The 23,443-nt window shown below is 54.9% G+C and overlaps 2 protein-coding genes and 1 pseudogene across 3 annotated transcripts; 1 reads left to right on the forward strand and 2 right to left on the reverse strand.

Annotated features, from left to right (window-relative positions):
• Window positions 1-245: 245 nt before the first annotated feature.
• Window positions 246-8,533, reverse strand: TPGS1 (tubulin polyglutamylase complex subunit 1). The gene is made up of 2 exons (XM_079770168.1): window positions 7,989-8,533; window positions 246-1,338 (listed from the first exon to the last, which is right to left on the reverse strand). The coding sequence occupies exons 1-2, from the start codon at window positions 8,360-8,362 to the stop codon at window positions 801-803; spliced, it is 912 nt and encodes a 303-aa protein (XP_079626294.1). The 5' UTR covers window positions 8,363-8,533; the 3' UTR covers window positions 246-800.
• Window positions 8,534-9,395: 862 nt separating this feature from the next.
• Window positions 9,396-15,069, reverse strand: MADCAM1 (mucosal vascular addressin cell adhesion molecule 1). Its single transcript, XM_079773374.1, has 5 exons — window positions 14,957-15,069; window positions 14,365-14,637; window positions 13,134-13,457; window positions 11,320-11,694; window positions 9,396-9,702 (listed from the first exon to the last, which is right to left on the reverse strand). The coding sequence occupies exons 1-5, from the start codon at window positions 15,015-15,017 to the stop codon at window positions 9,569-9,571; spliced, it is 1,167 nt and encodes a 388-aa protein (XP_079629500.1). The 5' UTR covers window positions 15,018-15,069; the 3' UTR covers window positions 9,396-9,568.
• A 7,132-nt stretch (window positions 15,070-22,201) lies between these two features.
• LOC307100618 (small ribosomal subunit protein eS8-like) lies at window positions 22,202-23,055 on the forward strand (annotated as a pseudogene). Its single transcript has 2 exons — window positions 22,202-22,744; window positions 23,020-23,055. The product of its transcript is annotated as a small ribosomal subunit protein eS8-like (transcript).
• Window positions 23,056-23,443: the final 388 nt, after the last annotated feature.

Raw genomic sequence — 23,443 nt, forward strand, 5'->3', positions numbered from 1 at the left:
TGCTCAAGCTCTGAAATTGCAGTGGTGGATGTCTAGAGTTTCTGCCTCCTGTTTTCTGACCACAGCACCTGATTTTCCCGTGGGGTTTCCTCGTCTGTCAAATGAGGTGGTGACTTACCTTCCTCATAGGGCTGTGGCGACTCAAATAAGACATTGCAGGTCTCGAACATGTTAGCTGTTCTGTCATCATTGCCATTAGCGTCTGCTGTGAACTCTTCCTCTGATAGCTGGGAAAACTGAGGCCCAGGGAGGAACTGCTTGGGTGGGGCATGTGTAGAGAGCAGGGCTGGGGACTGGGTCATCTTCCAGAGCATTGGTCATGCCGGTCCTCAGCCCTGAGGCAGGGCCTCTGGGGTCTAGGGCACCTCACTGAATACCCCATTGCCCTCTGCTCCCATAAAGCTGTGTCCAGGGGCACCGTGGCATTTCCAGGTGGCAAATATGGCCTCTGGGCAGTGGTGGGCCTGCTGGGTGGAGAAACATTTCTGTGGCACAGGGCTGGAGTGTGGGGAGCACACACGTCAGGTCTGCTTTGGATACAGATTTTATTACTGTTGCTGAGGAGAGGGGCCTTTACAGGTATGTGGGGAGGGGTGTCCACTTCAGGGTACCCTTGGCCTCCCCCTGAAGGGGGCTAGAATATCATTCCAGAGCTGAAGCTGGGTGAAGGCTCTCCGTACCTCCCCCTGCATGCAGAAACCCCAGTCCTGGTCCCATACCCATGTTCTGCCCAGGAGCAGGTGAGCCAGGCCTCAAAGCATCCCCAGCTGTCAGGGAGGAGGAAGCAGGTGAGGAGGGGCTCAGCCCACTGGCTTGACTTTGGCAATAAAGAGGGCAGCAGCCTTCTCCAGGAACTCCTCTCGGGTCATGGGGGAGCTGGGCCGTCGAGCCACCAGAGCACGGTCCATGGCCAGCGCCAGGCTGTCAGGCCCCAGGCGTGAGCCAGCCTCCAGGTAGTGGGCGGGAGCAGAGGCACCACTGCTGGCCTGCAGGGCCCCCTCCAGGGTGTCCAGCACTGCCTGGCCCATGCGGCGGTCAGCAACGGCCAGGGTGGGGTCCTCCAGCAGTTGGTAGAGGGCAGCAGCCCGCCCCACGAACTCCAGCAGCACAAAGCAGGTGAGCATGCCAGTGCGGAAGACATCCAGTGGTACGGCCTCGTGGTCCCGGCACTGGATCTTGCGCAGCAAGGGTGCTACGACCTCCTCAGGGGCCTCCCCATCTCGGCAAATGCGCTTGAGCAGTTCACTGTAGGTACGCCCATCCAGCCCCGGCTTCTTCTTGCGCCCGCTGGCGCTCAGGCACTCATAGGCCACACCAACATTGTTGTTGAAGGCTGTCCTGCAGGCGGACAGGGGTGTTGGGCCAGCCCAGCAAAGCCCTCCACCCACATGCCCACCAGCCTAGTCCAGGCTCCTGTCCCCCTCGTTCTTCCTCCAACATGCCAGGCCTGGTCCAGCCACAGGGCCTTTGCACAGGCTGTGACCTCCCCCTGGAATGCCCTTCCCACAGCTCTCCCCATGGCAACCCAAGTCGCCTTTCTGGTGGGGCCCTCCCCTCCCTAACTTTTTCCTCCTCTATTTTTCTTTGTTAACAGTTACTACCATCAGACTCACTATATGGTGTCCTTATGAGTTTGTTTTTCCGACCTGAATGTCCAGGAGCCCACATCAGGTTTTATCTGTCAGTCACTGTGCAAAACCAGTGCCTGGCCCACAGCAGGTGCTCAATAAAGGTCTGCTAAATCAGCTGACTAGCACCTGCCCCTCGGGACTCTCCAACTGCCCTTCTAAGGATGACACTTGCACTCACAGGGTGGCCATTCTTGGCCAAACACTGTGCCTATCTCATTCCATTCCCCAAGTCCCACTGGCCAAGAGTTGGCAAACTACAGCCATGGGTCAAACCCAGCCCACTGCCTGTTTTTGTAAATAAAATTTTATTGGCACACAGCTATGTTAATCCAGTGACATGTTGCTTATGGCAGCTTTCTTGCTGCAATGGCCGAGCCCAACGTTCACAACAGAAATCAGCCTGCAAAGCTGGGAGAGCTTGCCACCTTTACAGAAGTCTGTCAACCCTGCTCTCAGCTGTAAGGTGGGGGCTATGAGGTGGGTATGGTTCCTTGCCCCATGAGCAACCTGAGGTCCTACTATGTGCCCTGGCCATATGTGCTGTGAGCTTCATGAGCAAAGTAGGGGAGCACTGGTTAAGTGTGTGAGCTGTAGGGTGAGCCTGGAGCCCACACACTTTACCAGTTAGTGTACAGTGGGTGCCCAGTGTCTCTCTCCTCATCACATCTACAGCCCAGTACCTGGCCTGTGGCCCAGGGCTAGGGTGCTGGTGGCCTGTTACTAGTTTCACAGTCACAACTGGGAAGTGAGGTTCAGGGCAGGCTGATGGTGGGCCAAGGATCCCAGGGAGGAAGGGCCCGACCCTAGGCCAGTGATGGGCAACCTTTTGAGCTTGGTGTGTCAAACTTCGCCAAAAAACTGAGCATAACTCGGGTAGTGTGTCACTTTGAGGAAAAAACTAACTCCAAGACTAGTCGCAAATGTTTCATCCTCAGGAGCAGCAAATGTTTCATCCTCGGCATGCGGCCGTGTGTCATCAGAAATGGCTACGCGTGTCAGTGCTGACACGCGTGTCATAGGTTCGCCATCACTGCCCTAGGCCTCAATATTCATCCTTTCTGGGAGCTCAGCTCCATGGTTCACATTGCAGCTCCACTTTTTTCCAACCCTCACTCAAGGATGTCTTTCAAACTGATAAGAACAGATACTACACTTGATCTTAGCCAAAAGCCTGAGAAACAATTCCAAGGATATGTTTTAGGGAGGAAGGGAGGGAGGGAGGGGGAGAAACATTGAATGGTTGCCTCCGGTAGGTGCCCTGACCGGGGACCGAAACCTAGGTATGTGCCCTGACCAGGAATTGAACCCACATCCTTTCGGTGTACGGGACAATGAGCCGCCACCTGACCAGGGCTGCAGCACCACTCTTATCTCATGTGTGACCTGGGCACATCACCTCACCTTTCTATGGGTTACAGTGGGTGCCCAGTAAGTGCTGACCAACATATAGGTGTCCAGTAAACTTATACTCTGGTGGCCTCTGCTGCCCAGCACGAGGCTTATAAATAGCTGTGCTGACCTGATGAGCTATGTAGGTCAAAACCCCATTACACAGAGGTGAGGGCAACAGCCTGGGAGGTCTCTCTCCCAGCTGGGACCCAGTTCGCACCCATCTGGCGACCAACTCCTCTGTCTTCCCATTTATTGGGCCCTTTGATGTGCGGGGCACTTTGCAGTGAATAAGACCATCCAGGGGAGCAGAAAGGGTGCCAGATGCAGCTTCGTGTTCAACAAACATTCGTTTCCATGATTACGACTGTTACCACATAATAACCCTTTGTAGGAGCTTTTATTAGCTCCTTTCACCAGAAGAAGGAAGTTGGGGAATCTGGTGTAACTGTGGCGGCCATGAGTGCCTGTATCAGTTACCCATTGCTGCATAACAAACTTAGTGTCCTAAAATGGCAACAACAGTTGTGACGAGGTTTCTGTCTGGCAGGAACTCGGGAGAGGCTTAGCTGGAGGATTCTGGCCTGTTCCCTTATAAGGTCGAGGTCAGGATGTCAGCTGTGGCCATGGTCCTCTGAAGCTGGACAGTGGAGGTGTTTCACATGCTGGTTCAGACAGGAGGCCTTGGGTCCCGGCCCTGGGTGTCCCCATGGAATGACTTGAGCACCTCCACACATGGAGTATGTGCTCCCAGGAAGAAGTAGCTGTCATGTCCATGACACCTAGAGTCGACACATCCTGTAGATGTGGGAGACGAGTGCATGCAGGTGTGAATACCAAGAGGTGAGGGCCTCCAGGGGCATCTCGAAGGCTGGAAAGCACTGTGCTGTCCAACCCTCCACCCTGTGACTGAGCCCTCTGACTTGCTTTGGTGACTTATATGTGAATGTGAGCAATGTGAGTTTAATGGAAATTTTCAGAGCCATCACATCATTCCCCTGGCCCACTGCCACGGTGTAAGCTCACAGCAGCCAGTGGTGTGAGGACACAAACCTTAGTTGTGTTGAGGCCACTGAGGTTTCAGGGGTATTTGTTCTTTTGATGGGACACAGCTCACCCTGACTGGTACATAAGTGGCCCACAATCCATCCAACACTGGGCCCTGAAGCCTCTCTTCCAGGAATCTGGTTGACCCATCAGGGGGGCAAACCTTTAGGTGCTTGTAGGTTCCCCAGGGGTTCCTGGCCCCAGCTCAGACCTGCACGCAAGTCCTAGCCACTGCCTCTCACTTTCCTCATCTGGAGAACGAGGGTTGTAATCTGAGCCTCCGGAGTCTTGTGAGGACAGAAGGGTAGATCTTATGCCAGTGTTCCAGATTGTGCCAGCACATGGGAGGGGCCCCCTGTGTGCTTGTCATTTGCTATAACCTGGGCTGCAATTCAGCCGGGCTGTCCAGAAGCTGTTTATCTTAGACTCCTGGCCTCGTGGGGCAGGAAGGCACGCAAAGGGGTAATTACAGCCCAGTGAGATCAGAGCTATGACGAGGATTGGGCAAGAAGCCCAGAGGAAGGCAACAACCAACCTCTAGGCCAAGGCCCCATAACAGCCCCTTTGGGGGGCTCCCCAGGTGGTTCCCAATCATGAGGGGCAACCATGCCATTTGGGGGGCGGGCAAGAAGGCAGCCGGCTCTGGACTTGTCGGCCTGGGTTCCATCTTGGCTCCACCATGGAACTCTGGGCCCGTTTCCCTGTCTGTGAATTGAAACTGGGCACTTACTGAGGGCTCCATTCCTGTCAGCAATTTGTGAAATATGTGAGCATTCGTTAAAACAAAAAAAGAATATATTTATGGGATGTCTCATAAAGTCACAGAGACTTTTCACTTTAGACCAGGGGTTCTTAATAGGGGTAATTGTGCCCCAAGGGCACACTGGATAATATCTGGGGACATTTGTAGTTGGTTGTCACACTGAGGTGGGCGCCAGGAATGATGCCCAGCACTCCACAGTACCCAGGACAGCCTTCAGAGGTGGCGTGGTGAGCTCAGGAGCCGTAGCCTGGACCTGTTGGTGCCTGGCATTCTTGCAGTTCCTATTGGCAACATGATGGCTTACGAGTCCTTGGAGCCACACTGCCTGGGTCTGACTCTGGCTGTCCCCTCATCGCCACGCAGCCCTCACAAGTCCAGATGAAACCCAGGGTCCTGAGGCCAGCAGGGGGGCGATGGGATGCCATCACCAGTCCTGCAGGCCAGCAATTCTGACTTCTCGAGACACCTGCAAACTCTTCTCCCTAAATCTTTTGTGATGACATGCTCAAGAACAGCCTCATGATAGCCTGGTCAACCTTACAGCATCAGGTAAAGTTGCCCAACCGTGGAGCACCTGTCTCCCACACCTGGGACTTCCTGGTCACGATTCTACTCCTGACCTGCCAGGCGTGATAAAGGGCCCCTGCTCACTGCTCTCCCTCTGTGCCCTTGCTGCTCCCAATTGCCTACAACAGTGGTCGGCAAACCGCGGCTCGCGAGCCACATGCGGCTCTTTGGCCCCTTGAGTGTGGCTCTTCCACAAAATACCACGGCCTGGGCCAGTCTATTTTGAAGAAGTGGCGTTAGAAGAAGTTTAAGTTTAAAAAATTTGGCTCTCAAAAGAAATTTCAGTCGTTGTACTGTTGATATTTGGCTCTGTTGACTAATGAGTTTGCCGACCACTGGGCTACAACAACAGCCCAATACCCCTGCACTGCAGTGACTTGTGTCCCCACAAAATGTACATCCACCTAGAACCTCTGAGTGTGACCTTATTTGGAACTAGGGTATTTAATATGTAATTAGTTCAGGATCTGGAGATAGGGTGAGGTGGCTCTAAGTCCAATGCCAAATGTTCTTAGAAGAGAGAGGACAGAGACATAGAGGAGATGGCAGCCATGTGATGACGAGACAACGGCTGAAGTGATGCTTCCACAAGCCCAGGGACGCCCAGGAGCTAGGAGGCAGGAAAGACCCTCCCCCAGAACCTCCAGAGGGAGCTCAGCCCTGCAACACCTTCATTTCAGACTTCTGGCCTCCAGAACTGTGGGAGAATATATTTCTGTTGTTTAAAGCCACCAAGTTTGTGGTAATTTGTTACAGCAGCCAGAGGGAACTAATACATTTTCCTGTTGACCCTAAATCCAACAGATGCTTCTCAGCCTTCATTTACTGGACCACTGGACACAGGGCTACTGCCCACATGGTGTCTTTGTGTGAATTAGGGAAAAACTCTACAAAAAGCCTTCATATAAATATCCTTGTGTGTGATGTCTACGGGGAGAGTGGCTTGTGCATTGCTTGACCTGAACAACTGCACATGGTGGCCCTGCCACTGACCACTTTTCCTCCTTGGAAGATGTCCCGGGATGCCACTCTCTTCTGGTTCCCACCTTCACAACTGGTCTGCCTTCACATACTTTTTTGTGGGTTCTCTGAGGCTGGGGCTCCTCAAAGTTGGAGCCTGGGCTCTTCTCAGCTCTTCTGAGGCCTTCACCTTTCCTCCCAGTTGACAACCTCCTGTCCCAGTTGCACATCTCAGTTGCAGACCTAATTGTCCACTTTCCTGCTGCGAGGTTCTCCCAGCTCCCCGACTCTGGGAACTTTCCCCAAACCAGTAACCTTCCATCTCAGTAGATATCTGGGACTGCCCTACACACTCCCCTTCCGCCCTGGCCCCAGCAAATCCATAGCTTGGCCTTCAGAGCGTGTCCAGAGCCCATGTATGTCCCACCTGCTCCTCTTCCCAAGTCCCTATCTCAGGGGTGGCCCCAGCATCCAAATACCCTGCTGCTCTCTTGTCTGGCTGTCATCTTGCATACCCTGCATTCTTTCCTCCTGTGGGAGAATATATTTCTGTTGTTTTAAGCCACCAAGTTTGTGGTAATTTGTGGTGGAGATGTGGCTGCTCTGCTCAGATGCCTGCTCGCCACACCACTCCCACAGCTGAGCTCCCTCCCCAGCATCTCTGTACTTTCCTTCTTGTGGTCTGCACCTGGGACTCTTTCTGGAGGTCTGCCCAGAAGCACCTGGAAATACCTTGGGAATCAAGCTGAAATGCTCCCTTGGTTGGCGTCCTCCTTCCTGAGGTCTCCTGGGAGCACCCTCTTATAAAATCACCCCCATATGAATGCTTGCCTTAGGCTCTGCTGCTGAAGATGCCCCTAGCCAAGACCCAGTCCACCCACATCCAGTCAGTGACTTCGTCTGGTTGATGCTTCTGCCCAATCCACCTGATGCAGACCACGCATTCAACACATATTCTTCAACCACCTTACCTGGGCTTACAAGTGTGGGTAAGCAGGGACTTGAGGGGAGTGGGAAGGCACCACCCCCTCTATCCCACCATGCTTCAGCTGTGAGAAGGAAGTATGTCCCACAGTGAACCCGTACGGCCCCCAGGCAGGTGCACCTGAGGCACCACCTTTCTCTGTGTGTCACTCAGGGCTCTTCCTGGACACCCCTCCTGTACGCTGGGAGCCTCCCTCTAGGATAGGGGCATTGGGTGACTAGGTTGCTTTCTGTCTCCACAGCCCAACCCTATAAAATATTCTTTTTCTGGCTCAATGGACAGAGTTTCTATGCTAGCTAGGAGGGGCCTGGCTCAGAGGATTGCTCTGTGACCTCGGGCAAAGTCCTCTCTGGGCTCCATGATTTCAAAAAAGTTGGGTGGGCTGCAAGGGGAACTCATTACCTACAAACAGGCATCACAAAAGTTGAAGCCTGCGCATAGCACGCAGGTCACTGCCAGAATACCCTGGGGACCTTTAGCCCATCGTGGTCTGGGTGGATCCAGCGTCAGAGAGGCACTGTAGACTAAAGTTCCCAGCATGCCACGCATTCAAGCACCCGGACCCGGGGGTGAAGAGCCGCGCGGAGCATGCTGGGAATTGAAGTCCGACCCCACCCCTCCGCCCAGGCCCGACCCAGTCCCGCACCTCTGGGAGTGGTGAGCCAGGCGAAGGTGCCACAGCGCGCGGCCCAGGCGCTGCTGCTGAAGCAGGAGCTGGCCCGGGGGCTCCCCGGCGCCGCTGTTTGCAGGCGTACTCAGGCCCATGTTCTCGAAGTAGTGCGCCAGGAAGGAGATCGGTTCCTCGGGCCGTGCCTCCAGCACCTTCAACAGGGCTGCGCGCAGCATTTTTGTCACGCCGACCTGCTGCAGGAAGTCCTCCTCGCTCTCGGTCGTTGCTGCCGCCCCGGACACCGGTGGCCGGCTGCTGTCTGTGAAATTGGCCGCCGGGGCCATGGCCAACCGCCGCTTCTCCACTGCCGCCATCTTCGCTGAGGGCAACGGGACCGGAAGTGCCGTCATCTTCCACAGCGCGCTGGCGCCTCTTGGCGGCCATCTTGGTTAAGGGCGGAGGACGCCGGATAACGCTTGGAAACTGGGAAATTAGTAATGCAGGCCACCCTTCCCGTTAGTTTCCAATTGGCATTCCCCGCTCCAGTTTCCTCTTTACGTGTACTGGTTGCCTTTCCTGGCTTAGGCCCCGAACTTTGCCAGACTCAAAAATGGCTCCCAAGGAAGGGCTGGGTTTCTGACAGGAAGCCGGATTGCTGGCCAACTTGGTCGTGGGCGTGTCCTTCCTTGCATGGTTCCCTAGCAACCAGTCTCCTCGGTGACCGGAGCCGCTGGCAGTGCTAGAGAGGGGATGGTTCCACCCGGATTCAAGGATTGAGCGCCGCCCTGTCCCATTTTTTATTTTTGTCTTTTGAGTCTTTGCCCCCAGCCTGGCCTTCAACCCAACCCAGTCTTGGTCTGAGTTTATAGGTCACCGCGTGGGGACCCCCGTCCCAGCCACCCCCAGGCTGCGGTCTGCTGGGCTCCACGGCCCCTTCACCCCTGTGCGTGTCTGAGGAGTCAGTAGACCACCCACAGTCCCCCACCCCAGGCGGTGACCTTGCCTCACCACCGGGGGGATCTTCCTCACCCTGTCTCCTCTGGGGCCCTCCACATCCCCATAGTTCCCCCGGCTCACAGGCCCCGGTCCCTGGTATCTGCTGATCCTGTATCTAGCCTCTGTTTCCGCTCTGTCTCCTCTGTAGCTCCCTCAGTAAGCCATCTCTTCTGTGTCTTTTTCCACACTGTCCCCCCACCCCCCACCCAATACATTCTCCATTTCTGTTGATGACTCCCAGTTATTCTTGAGTTCCAGGTTCCCTGTATCCAGGGAAAGGCACAGTATCTGTATTCTCCCTCCCCAGGCCAAGTGCACGCTCCTCCAGCCCCAGGCTAGTGGGGCTGGGGCGTCTGTCTATCCTGTTTCTCTGGGGAGTCGCCCAGGGCAGAGAAGTCCAGGGTCCTCCTACCACAACAGAAGCCACTGAGGTCAGACAACGCGCTCTTTATTCTCCCAGGTGGGGGCAGGTGCCCAGGGGTCCCACAGAGGGGAAACCTGGCCAGCGGAGAAGCCTAGATGTCCTGGCCACCAGGGCCAAGGACCCTCCGCCAGCCCTCATGCTGTCCAGAGCCCTGCAATCGTCCTCTGGTCACAACTGAGTTGAAGGCAAGGCCACTTCAGAGGTGCTGGTGGGCCTTGTGGTCACCTGGCGGCTGGCAGCATTTCCACAGGCGACGGGTGAGGAACGCCAGGAGGAGCAGCCCCAGCACCAAGCTGCCCATCCACAGGGCTGCGGACATTGGTGGGGAGCCTGGGGAGAGAAGCATCGGGAGCCTGAGCGCCTCTTGGCGGTTTGTGGGGATAAGCCCAGCAGAACCTGCCAAGGGCTTCCAAATTTACCAAGTTCCCTAACATTTAACAAGGACTTAATGACTCAGAATGGCCACTTTTAACCTTTTTCGTCCCATGGCACGCATAAATTATTAAAATTCTGTGGCACATTAAAACATGTATTTTTTGCCGATATGACAAAAAAAATAGGTGTAATTTTTTATTCATTCACACGTGACGGCTATTGTTGTGTTGGCTCTTGTCATTTTAAAATGGACAATATAAGGGAAAGGAGTTTGGTGCCCCTGACTAAATAGGTATTGCATGTTTTGAAAATTCTTGTGCATGCTGATTGAAAATCACTGGCTTAGAATGTCTTTTGAAATGTCTAAAAACCACTGGAATATCCAAAGGACTTTGGAGTGAATCTTTTAAAAAAAAATATATTTTTTATTGACTTCAGAGAGGAAGAGAGAGGGAGAGGGAGATAGAAACATCAATGATGAGAATCATTGATCAGCTGCCTCCTGCACGCCCCCACTGGGGATCAAGCCGCAACTCCAGCATGTGCCCTGACTGCAATCAAACCCGGGACCCTCCAGTCCGCAGGCCGACGCTGTATGCATGGAGCCACACCAGCCAGGGCTGGAGTGAATCTTTTGAAAGGTATGTAGGACCTTAGCGTTTAGAAGTGGGCTGTCCACAGAGGCAGCCACTCACATGTCTATACTTGAAATGTGGCTTTTCTGGGTAGAGAAGTGCTTACTGTCAGTGTAACATACACATTGTCCGAACATAAAATACCCCATTCATACCTTTTTACAGATTACACGTTGAAGTGATGATATTTGAGTTATATTGGGTTCAATAAAATATATTATCTAGCCCGGCCAGTATGCTTAGTGGTTGAGTGTCAACCTATGCACCAAGAGTTTGCTGGCTTGGCCCTAACTGGTTTGGCTCAGTGGATAGAGCGTCCGCCTGCGGACTGAAGGGTCCCAGGTTCGATTCCAGTCAAGGGTATGTACCCAGTAGGGGGTGTGCAGGAGGCGGCTGATGGATGTTTCTAGCTCTCTATCCCTCTCCCTTCCTCTCTGTAAAAAAAAAAAAAAAAAAAGAGTTTGCTGGTTTGATTCCTGGTCAGGGCACATGTCTGGGTTTTGGGCTCGATCCCCAGTGGGGTGTGTGCAGGAGGCAGCCAATTGATGTTAATGTTTCTCTATCAGTGATGTTTCTATTTTTCCCTTTCCCTTCCTCTCTAAAATAAATAAAAACATATTTAAAAAAATACATTATCTAACTCATTTTTACTTTTTTTTCTGAATATGGCTACTAGAACATTTGAAATGACCTAAGTGGCTGTATTCTATTTTTATTCCATAGGCTGTTGTAGTCTATAAAGTTCAGTTTACAGACTGCTGTGAAATCTATGTAGTTCCTGAAATGTAGTCCTTGCCATGCCAGGTAACTGTAAACCCACTGGACAGTTGGGGAAACAGACTGGGCAGGGCACCTCCTTGTCTAAGGCCTGTATGCCTGGCTTCCTCCCTCCTAGGCTCCCCCCCCCCCCGTGCCCGCCCCACCCCGCCAAACTCACAGATTTCTGGGAGTAGGTACAGACTGGCTGTGTGGCCCCCTGGGTCCAGGCGACACTGGAACCAGCCCTCAGGGTTGCATCCAGCCCACAGCACGCTCAGCCAAGCCTGGGCCCCGTCCTCCCTCCTCTTGTAAGCTGCCAGGTCGCCGGGTGCCCGGGTCCAATGCACAGCTACGCCAGGGCCACAGGTGGCTTCACACAGCAGCTCCAGACCCCCTGGTATTGGCGACTGGTGGATCTCAGGGTGGCAGGGCCTGGTGGAGCTGTTCCCAGCCGTGGGGCCAGGATTCCCGGGGCTGTGGGTGGAGGTCTGCTCCAGGGTGGCCTCCAGGGAGGTTGTGACCGGGGTCTCCGGGGAGGTCAGGCTGTGCAGGACTGGAAAAGAGGGCAGCTGTCTTTCTTCCTGTCACCCCAGTTGCTTTCTTACCTCAGTCTCTCCATCTGGACCATGGGGTTGGGTCAGAACTGCTCCAACTCCCACCTTGGGCCACTTGGTGAATTGCGATGTACGCGAGTGGGTGGGAGTGGGATGGGTATGTTGTGGCCCTCCCCACCCTAAGGGAACTTCTGAATCTCCTGATCTCACTTTCTTCAACTGTAAAGGAGATGAGGGCCCACCACCGAGGCCCACACATGCGCCCAGAGCGTAGGGTCAGTGAGCACGAGCACTGGATTTTATTATTATGGGACTAGGAGGTGGAGAGAGGGAGGATGCACCTGACGCAAACTGAACACCTACTGTGTGCCAGGGCCCATGTTAAATATTATCCGTTCATCACTCAGCACCTGCTTATTGAATACCTGCTATGTGCTAGGCACTATACCAGTTATTCATTCATTCAGAGTGTATCTATTCAACACCTATGTTCTAGACACTGTTTTAGCCAATGAGAACACCACCATGAATAATACACACATTCCTATCTTGGTGAAGCCAGGAGTAGGGGAGAGAGATAATGGGGAAAAAATAAAAAGAACATATGGGAGGTCAGATGTTAATAAAAATGTTTCAATAAACATTCAGCAAGAGAGAAAGGGCGTGTGTGTGTGTGTGTGTGTGTGTGTGTGTGTGTGTGTAAACATGTCCGTCTGTGAGGGGAAGGGGGAAGTCAGGAGAAGCCTCACTGGGAAGGGGACCCGAGAGAGGTGAGTAGGAGAAATCTGGGGGAAGAGCGTTCCTAGTGGAGGGCACAGCACATGCAAAGGCCCGGAGGCTGGACCGTGTCTGTTGGAGGAATAGTGAGGATGTCTGTGTGGCTGGAGCAGAGTGAGGGGGAGAGAGGGAGGACGTGAGGGCAGGAGATGATGGTATAGGTCGTGCAGAGCCTTGGGGGCCCCAGGGAGGTCTCGGGCTTTTATTTGGAGGGAGGTGGGAGCCCTGAACTGCTGTGAGCAGAACAGGTTGGACTCAGGTGCTCACAGGCGCCCTCTGGTGGCTGCTACCAAGAAGTAAAACTGTGGGGATGAGGGTGGGAGCCAGGGACCAAGGGAAAGGGCAGGGCTGGTACCAGAGTACATGGAAGGTAGGTGCTCAGTAAATTTGTTGAATGGATGAATAAACAAATGATTTAGAAGTCTCTCTCTGGCTGCCACTAAGGGACAGACTCAAGATGGAATGCAATTTTCCCACCTTCCTAGGGACTCTGACCTAGAGTAGGTCCTAGATGGGGACCCAGCAGGTGAGGGGCAGAATCAGAATTACAGAAGAGTTGCTGAACACCACTCATCAAGGCTCCTGGGAGCTGGGTGGTGTGACTTCGCCCACTTCCTGGGGGACACTAAGGTGCAGGGCAGTCAGGACCCTGCAGACTCACCTGGAATGGGCTTGCGGTGGCTCAGCTCCAAGCCCGGCAGCCTCATGGTCGCCTGGCAGTGGAGGGTGAGTGGAGCAGTTGTCCCCAGGGGGGGAAGCAGCCAGCGCTTTGTCACTTGGAACAACTGGTCCTCGCCCTCCTGGGGCTCCTCGTCCTCCTCCTGGCCCAGGTCCTGCACCCCCTCCAGTTCCTGGTCCCCCAGGAGCAGGGACAAGGAGAGGGCATCAGGGCTGGCAGGCGTGATGTTGTGGGCTGTGCAGGCCAACTCTTGGTCCCGCCCGGCCACCAGGGCCACTGGGGAGACAGTCAGCTGGTTCGGGAAGGCTGTGTGGGGAGGTGTGGAGGGGCATGGGCTGAGCCTAGAGCAGTGGTTCCCAACCTTTTTTTGGCCACGGTCCATCTAAGCATTTCTGAAATCCTGATGTCCCCCCCTGTTACATATAATTCTTATTATTCAAAAAGTGAACTCTATTCTTGTGGAGGAAGCCTAAAAGGCCATTAACTTGGTCTAAACAAGCTTCCAAAGAACATGGCATCCGTGAAAGAGAAAAATAAAAGAACGAAAGGACAGTTGAAGTACTGAGGAAGAAATCACTAAGACATTGTTAAAAAAATAATAATAATATGAAATGATATGAAAAAAATAGCAAATAAAGTTTCAAAACATATAACAGAGAACTGAAATGCATGAATATGTCACAATACATATTTATATACTGTACATGAGGCCCCTAGCACCATAAGAAAGGCAAAAAATTCACTGTTAATAACTCATTCCCGAATTGCCCCCCTTAAAGATCAAATTGCCCTTTTGGGAACCACTGGCCTAGAGGGTGAAGACTGGGCCCTGAGGAGGGTGATGCGTGTGGGACCAAGCAGGATGGAGTAGGTTCTGCTGGTGCAGAGAGACAGGGAAGACCCAGTGGTCACACCTTGGGTGGCTATAATGCAAAAAAGATGCTGGAGAGGGGTCCAGCGCAGAAAGTGTGTTGGGGGTCAGGTATGGGAGGTTTGGGGGTAGGTTGGGGTTGTGGGAGTGAAGGCTGGGAGCCTGGAGGGGGGATGGATGTGGAGAGAACGAAGTGGATTGCATTTCAGTTTGAGCTGGAGCAGGGTGGGCAGTCTGGGAAGGCTCCCGGGCAGAGGTGGCATAGAAACAGAGATAAAGCAGGGCTGCTGGGTGGGCCTGGCTTGTGCTAAGGCTGCGAGAAGAGGAGGGGCGGGGGCTCACCAAACACCAGGAGTCGCACGGGGTGCCGGAAAGTGGAGCTCCCGCAGGAGCCCACACATATACGGATCCCCGCAGAGGACAAGGAGGCGTTGTGCACGGAGAGGACGCTGCTGCCGGCGCCCGACTGCACCGCGCCCAGGCTCGTGTCCAGGCCCCGCCACTGCACCGAGGCGGCCTCGCGGCCCGCACAGGCCAGGCGGCAGGTGAACTGCCTCGACTCGCCCACGGCCATCGCCACCACGGGCTCGCGGGGCTCCACCTCCAGGCGCCCACCTGCGGGCAGACAGCGCTCTCAGTCCCACCCCCTCTTACCCCGCTCCCCAGCCTCAGACCCCTGCCCCGAGCTCCCTCTCTGCCACCCAGCCTCTCAGCCCCTCCAAAGCGGTCCTCTGGAGGATCCCCATCACCGTCCCTGAACCTCCCCACCGCCCTTCACCAAGCGCACTCCGCATCCACTCCTGCTCTCCTAAGCCCCCTCCCCTCTCAGAACCCCCTCTTTTCATCTAAACCCCCTCCTCTCCCGAGCTCCCTCCGCATCCACTCCCTGCTCTCCTGAGCCCCCTCCCCTCTGGGAGCCCCTCCCCCTGCTCACCGCGGCCTTGCTGGAGGAGCCCCACGAAGAGGGGAAGCAGGAAGGCCAGGCCCTGTTCCATGCTGGGGCCCCGGCTCTGTCCAAGGCCCCCGAGAAAAGTGGCTTAAATAGTGGTGCCTCGGGCTCCTTCCTGCCGCCCCAAGACCCTGCTTCTCCTCCCTCCCCCTCTCCCCCCGCCCAGCTGTTCCTCGGGGGTTTCCCACTCTGACCCCCGACCCTGGAGGCGACAGAGAGGCTGGGGCTGGGGGCCAAGGGGGGCGGGGCCAAGGTCACCACAGATAAAGCGGAGGTTGGGGGGTGGGGGGTGGCGGGGCGTAGTTCTGGGCCAATTCCAGGTCTCACTTTCGGAGACGAGAGGATTGGGAGGTGGGGCCAGAGAAGGAGACCGTGAGGTCAAGTGAATGGAAAACCCAAGGAGGCCCACGGTCGGCGCCACCCGCGCGCGCCCCGTCGGGCGAATCTCGGCCTTCACTGCCCTGAGCGGCCGCACGGGGTCAGTGCAGAGCAGCCGCCTTCCCGCCCCAGCCTGCGGCCAGGGGGCCGGGAATCTCCTGGGGGGGAGGGTCTTTCGCGATGGAACCTTCTGGGGGAGCGGGTTTTCCTGGTGGTGGGGGTCTCCTGGGGTGATGGGGCTGAGGCCCACCCGTGCCTGGGACACGTCAGGGCCTACCTCTGAGCGTGCTCCCCTCTGTCAAAGGGGCAGGCTGGTGGAAGCCTGGGAGCCCCTGGCCTGAGGGTGCCCCCATACTCTGTTCCATAGAGAGACTTGCGTCTGGGGTCCACAGGAGTGGCCTCGGTGCCCTCCTGGCCTTTGCGGGACTAAACCTCCCAGGAGGGGGCCCTGGCCAGGCTTCCCACCACAGCAGTCATCAGCCCGTCCTGAGGCCCTCACTTCCCAACGCCCGAATTTGCCTCTCAGCCTAGTTCCCATTTCCCTGTCTGCCCTTCCCACCCGATCACCACTCAGCACACAACCTTCTGAGCACACAGACACCCCAAGGCTGCCTATGGCATAAAGGAAAGCCCAACTCCGTGCTGGCTAGAGCCCTTGGGGATCAGGCCTTTGCAGGGCTGTGCCCTCACCCTGCTCAGTCTCTGCCCAAATGCTGCCACCTTAGAGTCCTCCCCAGCCACCTTCCCACAGCCCTCTCCTCTATCTCACTTAATCCATCCAGGTGTGCTTTCCTCAGAGTCCTTAACTCCCCTGTCCCAAAGCGGGGGGTGGGGTGGGGTGGGGATCTTGTCTGCCATGGCCCCCCTGACCGCAGACACCATCAGAGCAGACACACAGGAGGAACGAGGCATCCTGGTTTGTCCTGAACCAAACTCAAGGTGTGGCCTGTGCCCGTTTCCCTTGGGCAGCCAGGAGATGGGATTTCTAAGCACCACCGCTCTGCCTGTCTGTGTCTCCCCAGCCTGTCAGGGGGAGAAACGGAGGCTCTGAGGGGCTGGGAACAGAAGGGGTAAACTGAGGCTGAGGGACTGAGGCCTCAAGAGGCAAGGGTCCGTGTGTGTGAACTCAGTGTCCACCTTCCTTGGTCCCAACCCCCCTGCCCTGGTGCCGGGAAAGGCCACACAGGAAGATGGACTCCAAGTTTCGGTCCTCCCCAGCCCGGAGGTGTGGGCCCTTCTCGGGAAGCTGGGCCCTTAACCCAGCTGGCCTGGTGAATGGGCCTCTTCCCCGGCTCTGACCCTACTTCCTGCTGCCCTGGCAGTTGAGGCCCCTTGCAGGGCGTGACCAGCTCTCTGGGCCCTGCCTCCCCCACTGTGCCCACCCCAAGCTCCCAGATCTGAGCTCGATCTGTGTAAGTGATGGGTGCATCTTCACATTCAGGTTCACATCGCGGTAAGAGAGCACTGAGGAGAACCCCATGACCTGGGGTGGGGGGGTGGTCAGGGCCACCACCCTGAGGATAGGTGGGCTGAATAGATGAAGAAGGTTCTGGGCAGAGGTGAAGCCTAGGGAAAAGGGAAAGAAGGGGGAGGAGAAAGAGACAGACAACGGGGGTGGGGGGGTGGGGGGGGGCGGCACGGGGAGAGAAGAAAGGGATGGGGCAGGAGTCTGGGTGGACCCCAGGGAGGGGGGAGGGGGAGGCCCCTGGAAGCCTGAGGGCAACAATAGCTGTGGACTTAACCAATTTCACACCTGCATCTGGGACATGTGGTGTTGTTCCTGGAAGACTCAGTCCGTGGGAGCCGCCTGGTTTTGGGCTGAGGTCCTTGCTCAATCCCTCCTCCCAGCAACCCTTGGCCTGGGCTTCCTGCAGACTGCCCCCAGATCCCCTTCCCGGCATTGTCCCCACCAGGGAGGAAGTCCTCAGCGGGCCCGGCAGGAAGCCGCCTTCCCACAGAGGGTCCCAGCCCCCTCTCCAAGACCCAACATCCTGGTCTTTGCTGCCCCATGACAACACTGGTGCTCTGCAGGGACTTGGGCCAAGGAGGGTGTCCAGGAGAGGGAGCCCTGGAGATGCCTTTTCCCTCCAGGAACATCCTTCTCACCAGCCCGGGCAAGCTCCCCTCACCGGCACCACCGGCACCACCGGTCAGCTGGGGGCTCGAGGCTCTTTCTTTGGGAGTGGGCTGCAGCTAGGAGAGCAGGTGGGTCCTTTGGGACCCCTGTCAGGTCCCCCCACCCAGCTCTGGTGCTGGAGGACCCCATACCTGAAGTGTCAGCCCAAGTCCTGCCCTTTGGGGTAACTCCCTGTTTTGGTGAGTCTTGGGGATGGTGGAAGCCTGGGTGGGTCGGTTTAATACATGACCACACAGAAGGCTCTAGAGTAGGAAGGGCTGTTTCAGTTCATCAGGTCTTCGTCCCCAGTTTGATTCTGGTCAAGGGCGAATGCCCAGATTGTGGGCTCGATCCTCAGTAGGTGGCATGCAGGAAACAGCCATTCAATGAGTTTCTCTCATCATTGATGTTTCTATCTCTTCCTCTCCCTTCCTCTTTGAAATCAATAAAATATATATATATATATACTAGAGGCTCGATGCACGAAATTCCTGCAAGAGTAGGCCTTCCTTCCCCCGGCTGCCGACTCCGGCTTTCCTCTGGCACCCAGGACCCGGGCTTCCCTCGCAGCCCCAGCTTCATCTGGAAGGTCGGAAGGTCATCTGGAAGGACGTCTGGTCTAATTAGCATATTATGCTTTTATTATTATAGATATATAAAAAAAGGCACTGCATGGAGTAGTTGGAATGAAATGCTCTGATTGGTCTGTAAGATGCAAATGCTACAGCTGCACAGCTCCAATTGGGTGGGGAACATCTCAGTCCTAGTGGTCAAATTTTGATCCTTGGAGTTCTCTCATAAGAGCGACTCTGTTGCAGGAGCACAGTGCAGGAGCCTGACAGCCCAGTCTGTGGCTTTTCTCAGATATGTAGCTTGGCTGAAAGGCCCCTGTAAACAATGGCTGCTAGACTCTGGCTATGAAATTGGGTCCACTAAACCACAAGGATTCCTTCTTGGCCAGGTATATTCTTCTCCAGGTCAACATGGGTTAAGGAAAGTGCATTTTATTTTATATTTTCTAAAACTAATTTTATTTATGCCACCCATTTCTTTTTTTTTGTTTTTCAACATGGCTGCTGGAGAATTTACATGATCTTGTGTAGCTCAAATTCCATTTCTGGTGGGCAGGGGGTTCTGGCCCCAGACTGGGTCTGTGGCCCCCCTGGGACACAGAATGGAAATATTCTTGGTCACGTGATGAGCTCCCCTCTCTACCTTCACCTCAGGCTGAGACCTGGGAACCCCTGCTGTCTGAAGGGGTTGGGACAGTGGTTCTCACTGGGGGTAATTTTGTCCACTCCCCACCCTGGCGGACATTGGGTGATGTTTGGGGACATCAGTGGTTATCAAGTTTGGAGGTGCTCCTGACATCAGGGGGGGTGGGGGCCAAAGGTGCTGCTTGACACCCCACAGTGCCCTGAGAATAGTCAGGTCCCAATGCCAGCAGTGCTGGGAATGTCAGAGGCTGGGAAACCCCGGGTGGGAGAGGCCTGACTGTAGAGGGGGAGGGGCTGGGGGTGTGTGTCTGGGTCAACGCCCAGACCAGAGCCCCTCAGGGAAGTTCTCTGCCAAAGGAGCTTCGTTCAGTCGCAGTGTCTGCACCTGCAACCCGAGTGGGGCCAGGGGATTGGGCGGGATGGGAGGCTGGCAGCCAGGGCTGGGCGATGAGGTGGGGCCAGATTCAGAGAAGGGTCCAGGTGGAGTGGGGGGGTGGATCAGCAGGGAGGGTGGGGAGTCGGGGTTGCAGGACTGTGCCGGGGTGGACCAGGCTGGGTTTGCGGGTCCTGAGTAGGGGGATGAGGCCAGGTTCATCTTCCAAGGCGGACGCTGAGTCTCAGCTGGTCTAGATGGGCTGTGGGTGCCCACTGTCAGGGGCAGCGGCGGGGGCGGGGTCCCGCGTCGGGCCGGCCCTCCGGTACTCACGGCGCCGCCATCCTTGGATGATCTTCTTGACCAGCAGGACATTGCGGTTCATCCGCTTCCTCTCGCGGGCATGGGGCCCCGGCCGCGGTCCCTGGCTCGGCCCAGTGGGGCTCCCGTATCTGCAGCCCGGAGTCGCGGGGGGCCGGGGGGAACTCGGGTCTGGCTGCGGCCGGACTCAGTCGCCGCTTCCGCTGCCATCGCCGCGCACTCGCGCTCCCTGTCTCTCCTGGCTGCTCCGGTGCGCTCCTTGCCTTTGCGGGACCAAACCTCCCAGCATGCTACGGGCGCCGCGGGTCTGCGGCCAGGGGCTTCGTTTCCCACAAGGCCACGCGCACCGCAGGGCCTCTCTAGCCTCCCTCCTCCCACTCGCCTGTCACCCGCATCCCTGCGCCACCTGCACGGCTCGGCTCCGCTCGGGGACTGGGCTTGAGGCGCTGCGCATACCCAGCGCCACCGCTCTTTCCTCCCTCCCTCCCTCCCTCCCTCCCTCCCTTCTTTCTTCCCTTCCTCCCTCTCCCCCTTTTTACAAAACCCCGTGCTTCTTTAAACCAACTTCTGTCCCCCAGTTCCCTGGCTGCAATGCATTGCCTAGAACCAGGGACAGGGGCAGGTCGTGTTGCCTTGGGGGAGGTCACGGGGAAGGTAAAAAGTTACTGCATCTTTCAACCCAGACGACAGGTGCTCAAGGTGCTGAATGAACGCACAAAGGATGATCCCTGAGACCTGAGTCCGAGGCCATAGTGTTTCTTCTATGTCACCGCCCCCCCCCCCCCCCCCCCCCCCCCCCGCCGCTTCCCGGGCTGGGATCAGGACACCAGGAGCTGCTCGGGCATCTCGCTATGGGGCTGGGATGATGATAAAGGTCGTGTTGTTCGGATGGAGTCATGTTGCTAAGGCATCCAGAGTCTTATTGCCTGGCCAAGGGTCAAGGTGCTAGGGAGCAGCCACTGTTTTATCTCAGGTTGAAAAGATGTCTCTGGGAACTGACATAATGGTGCTAGGGACCAGGGTGTGCTGAGGACTGATTTTGTCAGGAGGGTCCAACTTTGTGAGTATCAGTTGTTACGGACGAGGGTCACTCATTAATTCAACAAATATTTATTTTAAATGTTTTATTTATTGATTTTTAGAGAGAGGAAGGGAGAGGGAGAAACATCAATTTGTTGTTCCATTTATTTATGCATTCATTGGTTGATTCTTGTGTGTGCCCTGACTGGGGATCGAACCCTCAACCTTGGCATATTTTTGAGTGCCAACTAGTTGCCAAGCATTGTCCTAGGACCTAGGTGGTCGGCAAACTGTGGCTCGCGAGCCATATGCGGCTCTTTGGCCCCTTGAGTGTGGCTCTTCCACAAAATACCATGGCCTGGGCGAGTCTATTTTGAAGAAGTGGCGTTAGAAGAAGTTTAAGTTTAAAAAATTGGGCTCTCAAAAGAAATTTCAATCGTTGTACTGTTGATATTTGGCTCTGTTGATTAATGAGTTTGCCGACCACTGTCCTAGGTGCCAGGGTGACAGCAGAGAGCAAGGTGGGCAGACCCCTGCCCCAGGAACTTATATTCTAATGGGGCCCAGGGTAGCCACAAACATTAAGCATAATAAACAGACAACTGTAAATGTTGAAGGACTGGCGCTCCAGGGCAAACAGCCCTGCTTTGTAGTGGGTCCTGATTCTTGCATCACAGCTACATCAGCCAGCTTGCAAAACTGCACATTTTACACCTCTGACAAATTCCAGCCCCCCGTTGTGCAACAAGTAACTACCCTACAAATACACTTAGCTGGTTGCCCCAGCTGGCGATAAGCTAGGAGACAAAGAAAAAGTGAAATGGAAGGGGGGTTGGCAATATGCAGCTGGGGCAAGTTGTAGAATCAAGTTGGATGGTCAGAGGAAGATTTGTTCAGATCAACAGATGTGAGCACCAACTTGAAGGAAGGGAAGAGAATTAGCAAACATCTGTGTGGGAAAGGATGTACCAAGTAGAAGGTACAGTGAGTGCGAAGGCCCTGAGGCCAGAGCTACCTGGAGTTTTGTTTTTTGTTTTTTAAATATATTTTATTGATTTTTTTTACAGAGAGGAAGGGAGAAGGATAGAGAGTCAGAAACATCGATGAGAGAGAAACATCAATCAGCTGCCTCCTGCACACCTCCTACTGGGGATGTGCCCACAACCAAGGCACATGCCCTTGACCGGAATCGAACCTGGGACCCTTCAGTCTGCAGGCCGACACTCTATCCATTGAGCCAAACCAGTGGGGGCTGGAGTGTTTTTTTTTTTTTTTTAACCTCACCCGAGGATAGGTTTCTATTGATTTTAGAGAAGAAGGAAGGGGGGCAGGAGAGAGAGAGAGAGAGAGAGAGAGAGAGAGAGAGAGAGAGAGACATCGATAAGTTGCCTCCCCCAGGCGCTCCAACCGGGATCAAACCTGCAACCTGGGTATGTGCCCTGTCTTAGAATCAAACCCTCAGCACTTCAGTGCACAGGACAAGGTTCCAACCAACTGAGCCACACTCGCCAGGGGTACCTGGTATTTTTTGTTTGTTTGTATTGAATTTTTGTTGATTTCATAGAGGAAGGAAGAGGGAGAGAGAAATAAAAACACCAATGATGAGAGAATCATTGACCAGCTATCTCCTGTACACCCCACACTGGGGATTGAGCCCGTAACCTGGGCATTTGCCCTGACCAGTAATCGAACCGTGACTTCCTGTTTCACAGGTAGACTCTAAACCACTGAGTCACGCCTGGCTGGGTTACCTGGTATGTTTTTAAAAAGCAAGTGGGCCGTCTCTTTCTAGGGGATGCTGAGCCATGGGCATCTCTCAGGACAACTGGCACAAGCACCATAAGACCAGGGGCAAGAGAATGCCCTACCACAAAAAATTGAATATATAAGCCGGGGCACCCTGCTGTTACCACTAAGATTGGCCCTTACTAAATACACACAGACTGCATGCAGGGAGGCAACAAGTACCTTGCCTCGAGGCTGGACACGGGCAACTTCTTCTGGGGCTCAGAGTGTTGTATGTGCAAAGCAGGGATTATTGATGTTGTCTACAATGCATCCAACAGTGACCTAGTTTGCACCAAAACCCTGGTAAAGAACTGCTTGGTGCTCATTGACAGCACACCCTACCGACAGTGGTACAAGTCCCACTATGCACTGCGCCTGGGCCACAAGAAGGAGGCCAAGCTAACTACTGAGGAGGAAGGTATTTTAAACAAACAAAAAAATCAAAGAAAATTCAGAAAAAATATGATGAAAGGGAAAAGAATGCCCAAATCAGCAATTTTCTAGAGGAGCAGTCCCAACAGGGCAAGCTTCTTGCATGCTTTGCTTCAAGACCAGGCCAGTGCCTCACCCACGTGGTTCAGTGGTTAGAGTGCCAGCCTGGGCACTGGAGGGTATCGGGTTCGATTCCTGGTCAAGGGCACATACCTGGGTGGGTGATTTCCAGACCCCAGTGAAGTGTGTGTGTGTTTGTGTGTGTGTGAGGCAGCCAATCAATGTGTCTCTCTTATCTTGATGTTTCTCTCTCTCTCCTCTTCCTCCCCCTCCCCTTCCACTCTAACAAATAAAAGGAAAAAAGATCCTCACTCCTTGGGTAAGGATAAAAAAAGCAGACCAGTGTGGCCGTGCAGATGGCTATGCGTTGGAGTTCTAGCTGAGGAAAACCAAGGCCCAGAACGGCAAATAAATTCCCCTCCCTCCTATCTTAGTTCATGTAATAAACGTGTTTATTGTTCTCAAAATAAAAAAAGGGGGGGGGCGGGCAAGGGGGTAAGGGGCCAGAGGGGCTGTGCCAGAGGGATGGATGAAGCCAGAGAGGAGAAAGGACCTGGTCAGGTAGGACTTTGTGGGCTCCAGGAAAGCCTGCTGGGACCCCTCTTCAGTCTCCCCGTCCTCTGAATGTGAGCCACCTTTTCCTCTGAATCTCAGTGTCCTCGTCTGTAAAATGGGGGCTTGGCAGCCATGCAGCAGGGCACCCAATAGAACAAAGTTGTTTCGGTCCCATATGCAGAGCCAGCTTTTTCTAGGATAGAGGCGGGGGG

Source organism: Cnephaeus nilssonii (genome assembly GCF_951640355.1).
Source record: "Cnephaeus nilssonii genome assembly, chromosome: 5".
Lineage (NCBI taxonomy): Eukaryota > Metazoa > Chordata > Mammalia > Chiroptera > Vespertilionidae > Cnephaeus > Cnephaeus nilssonii.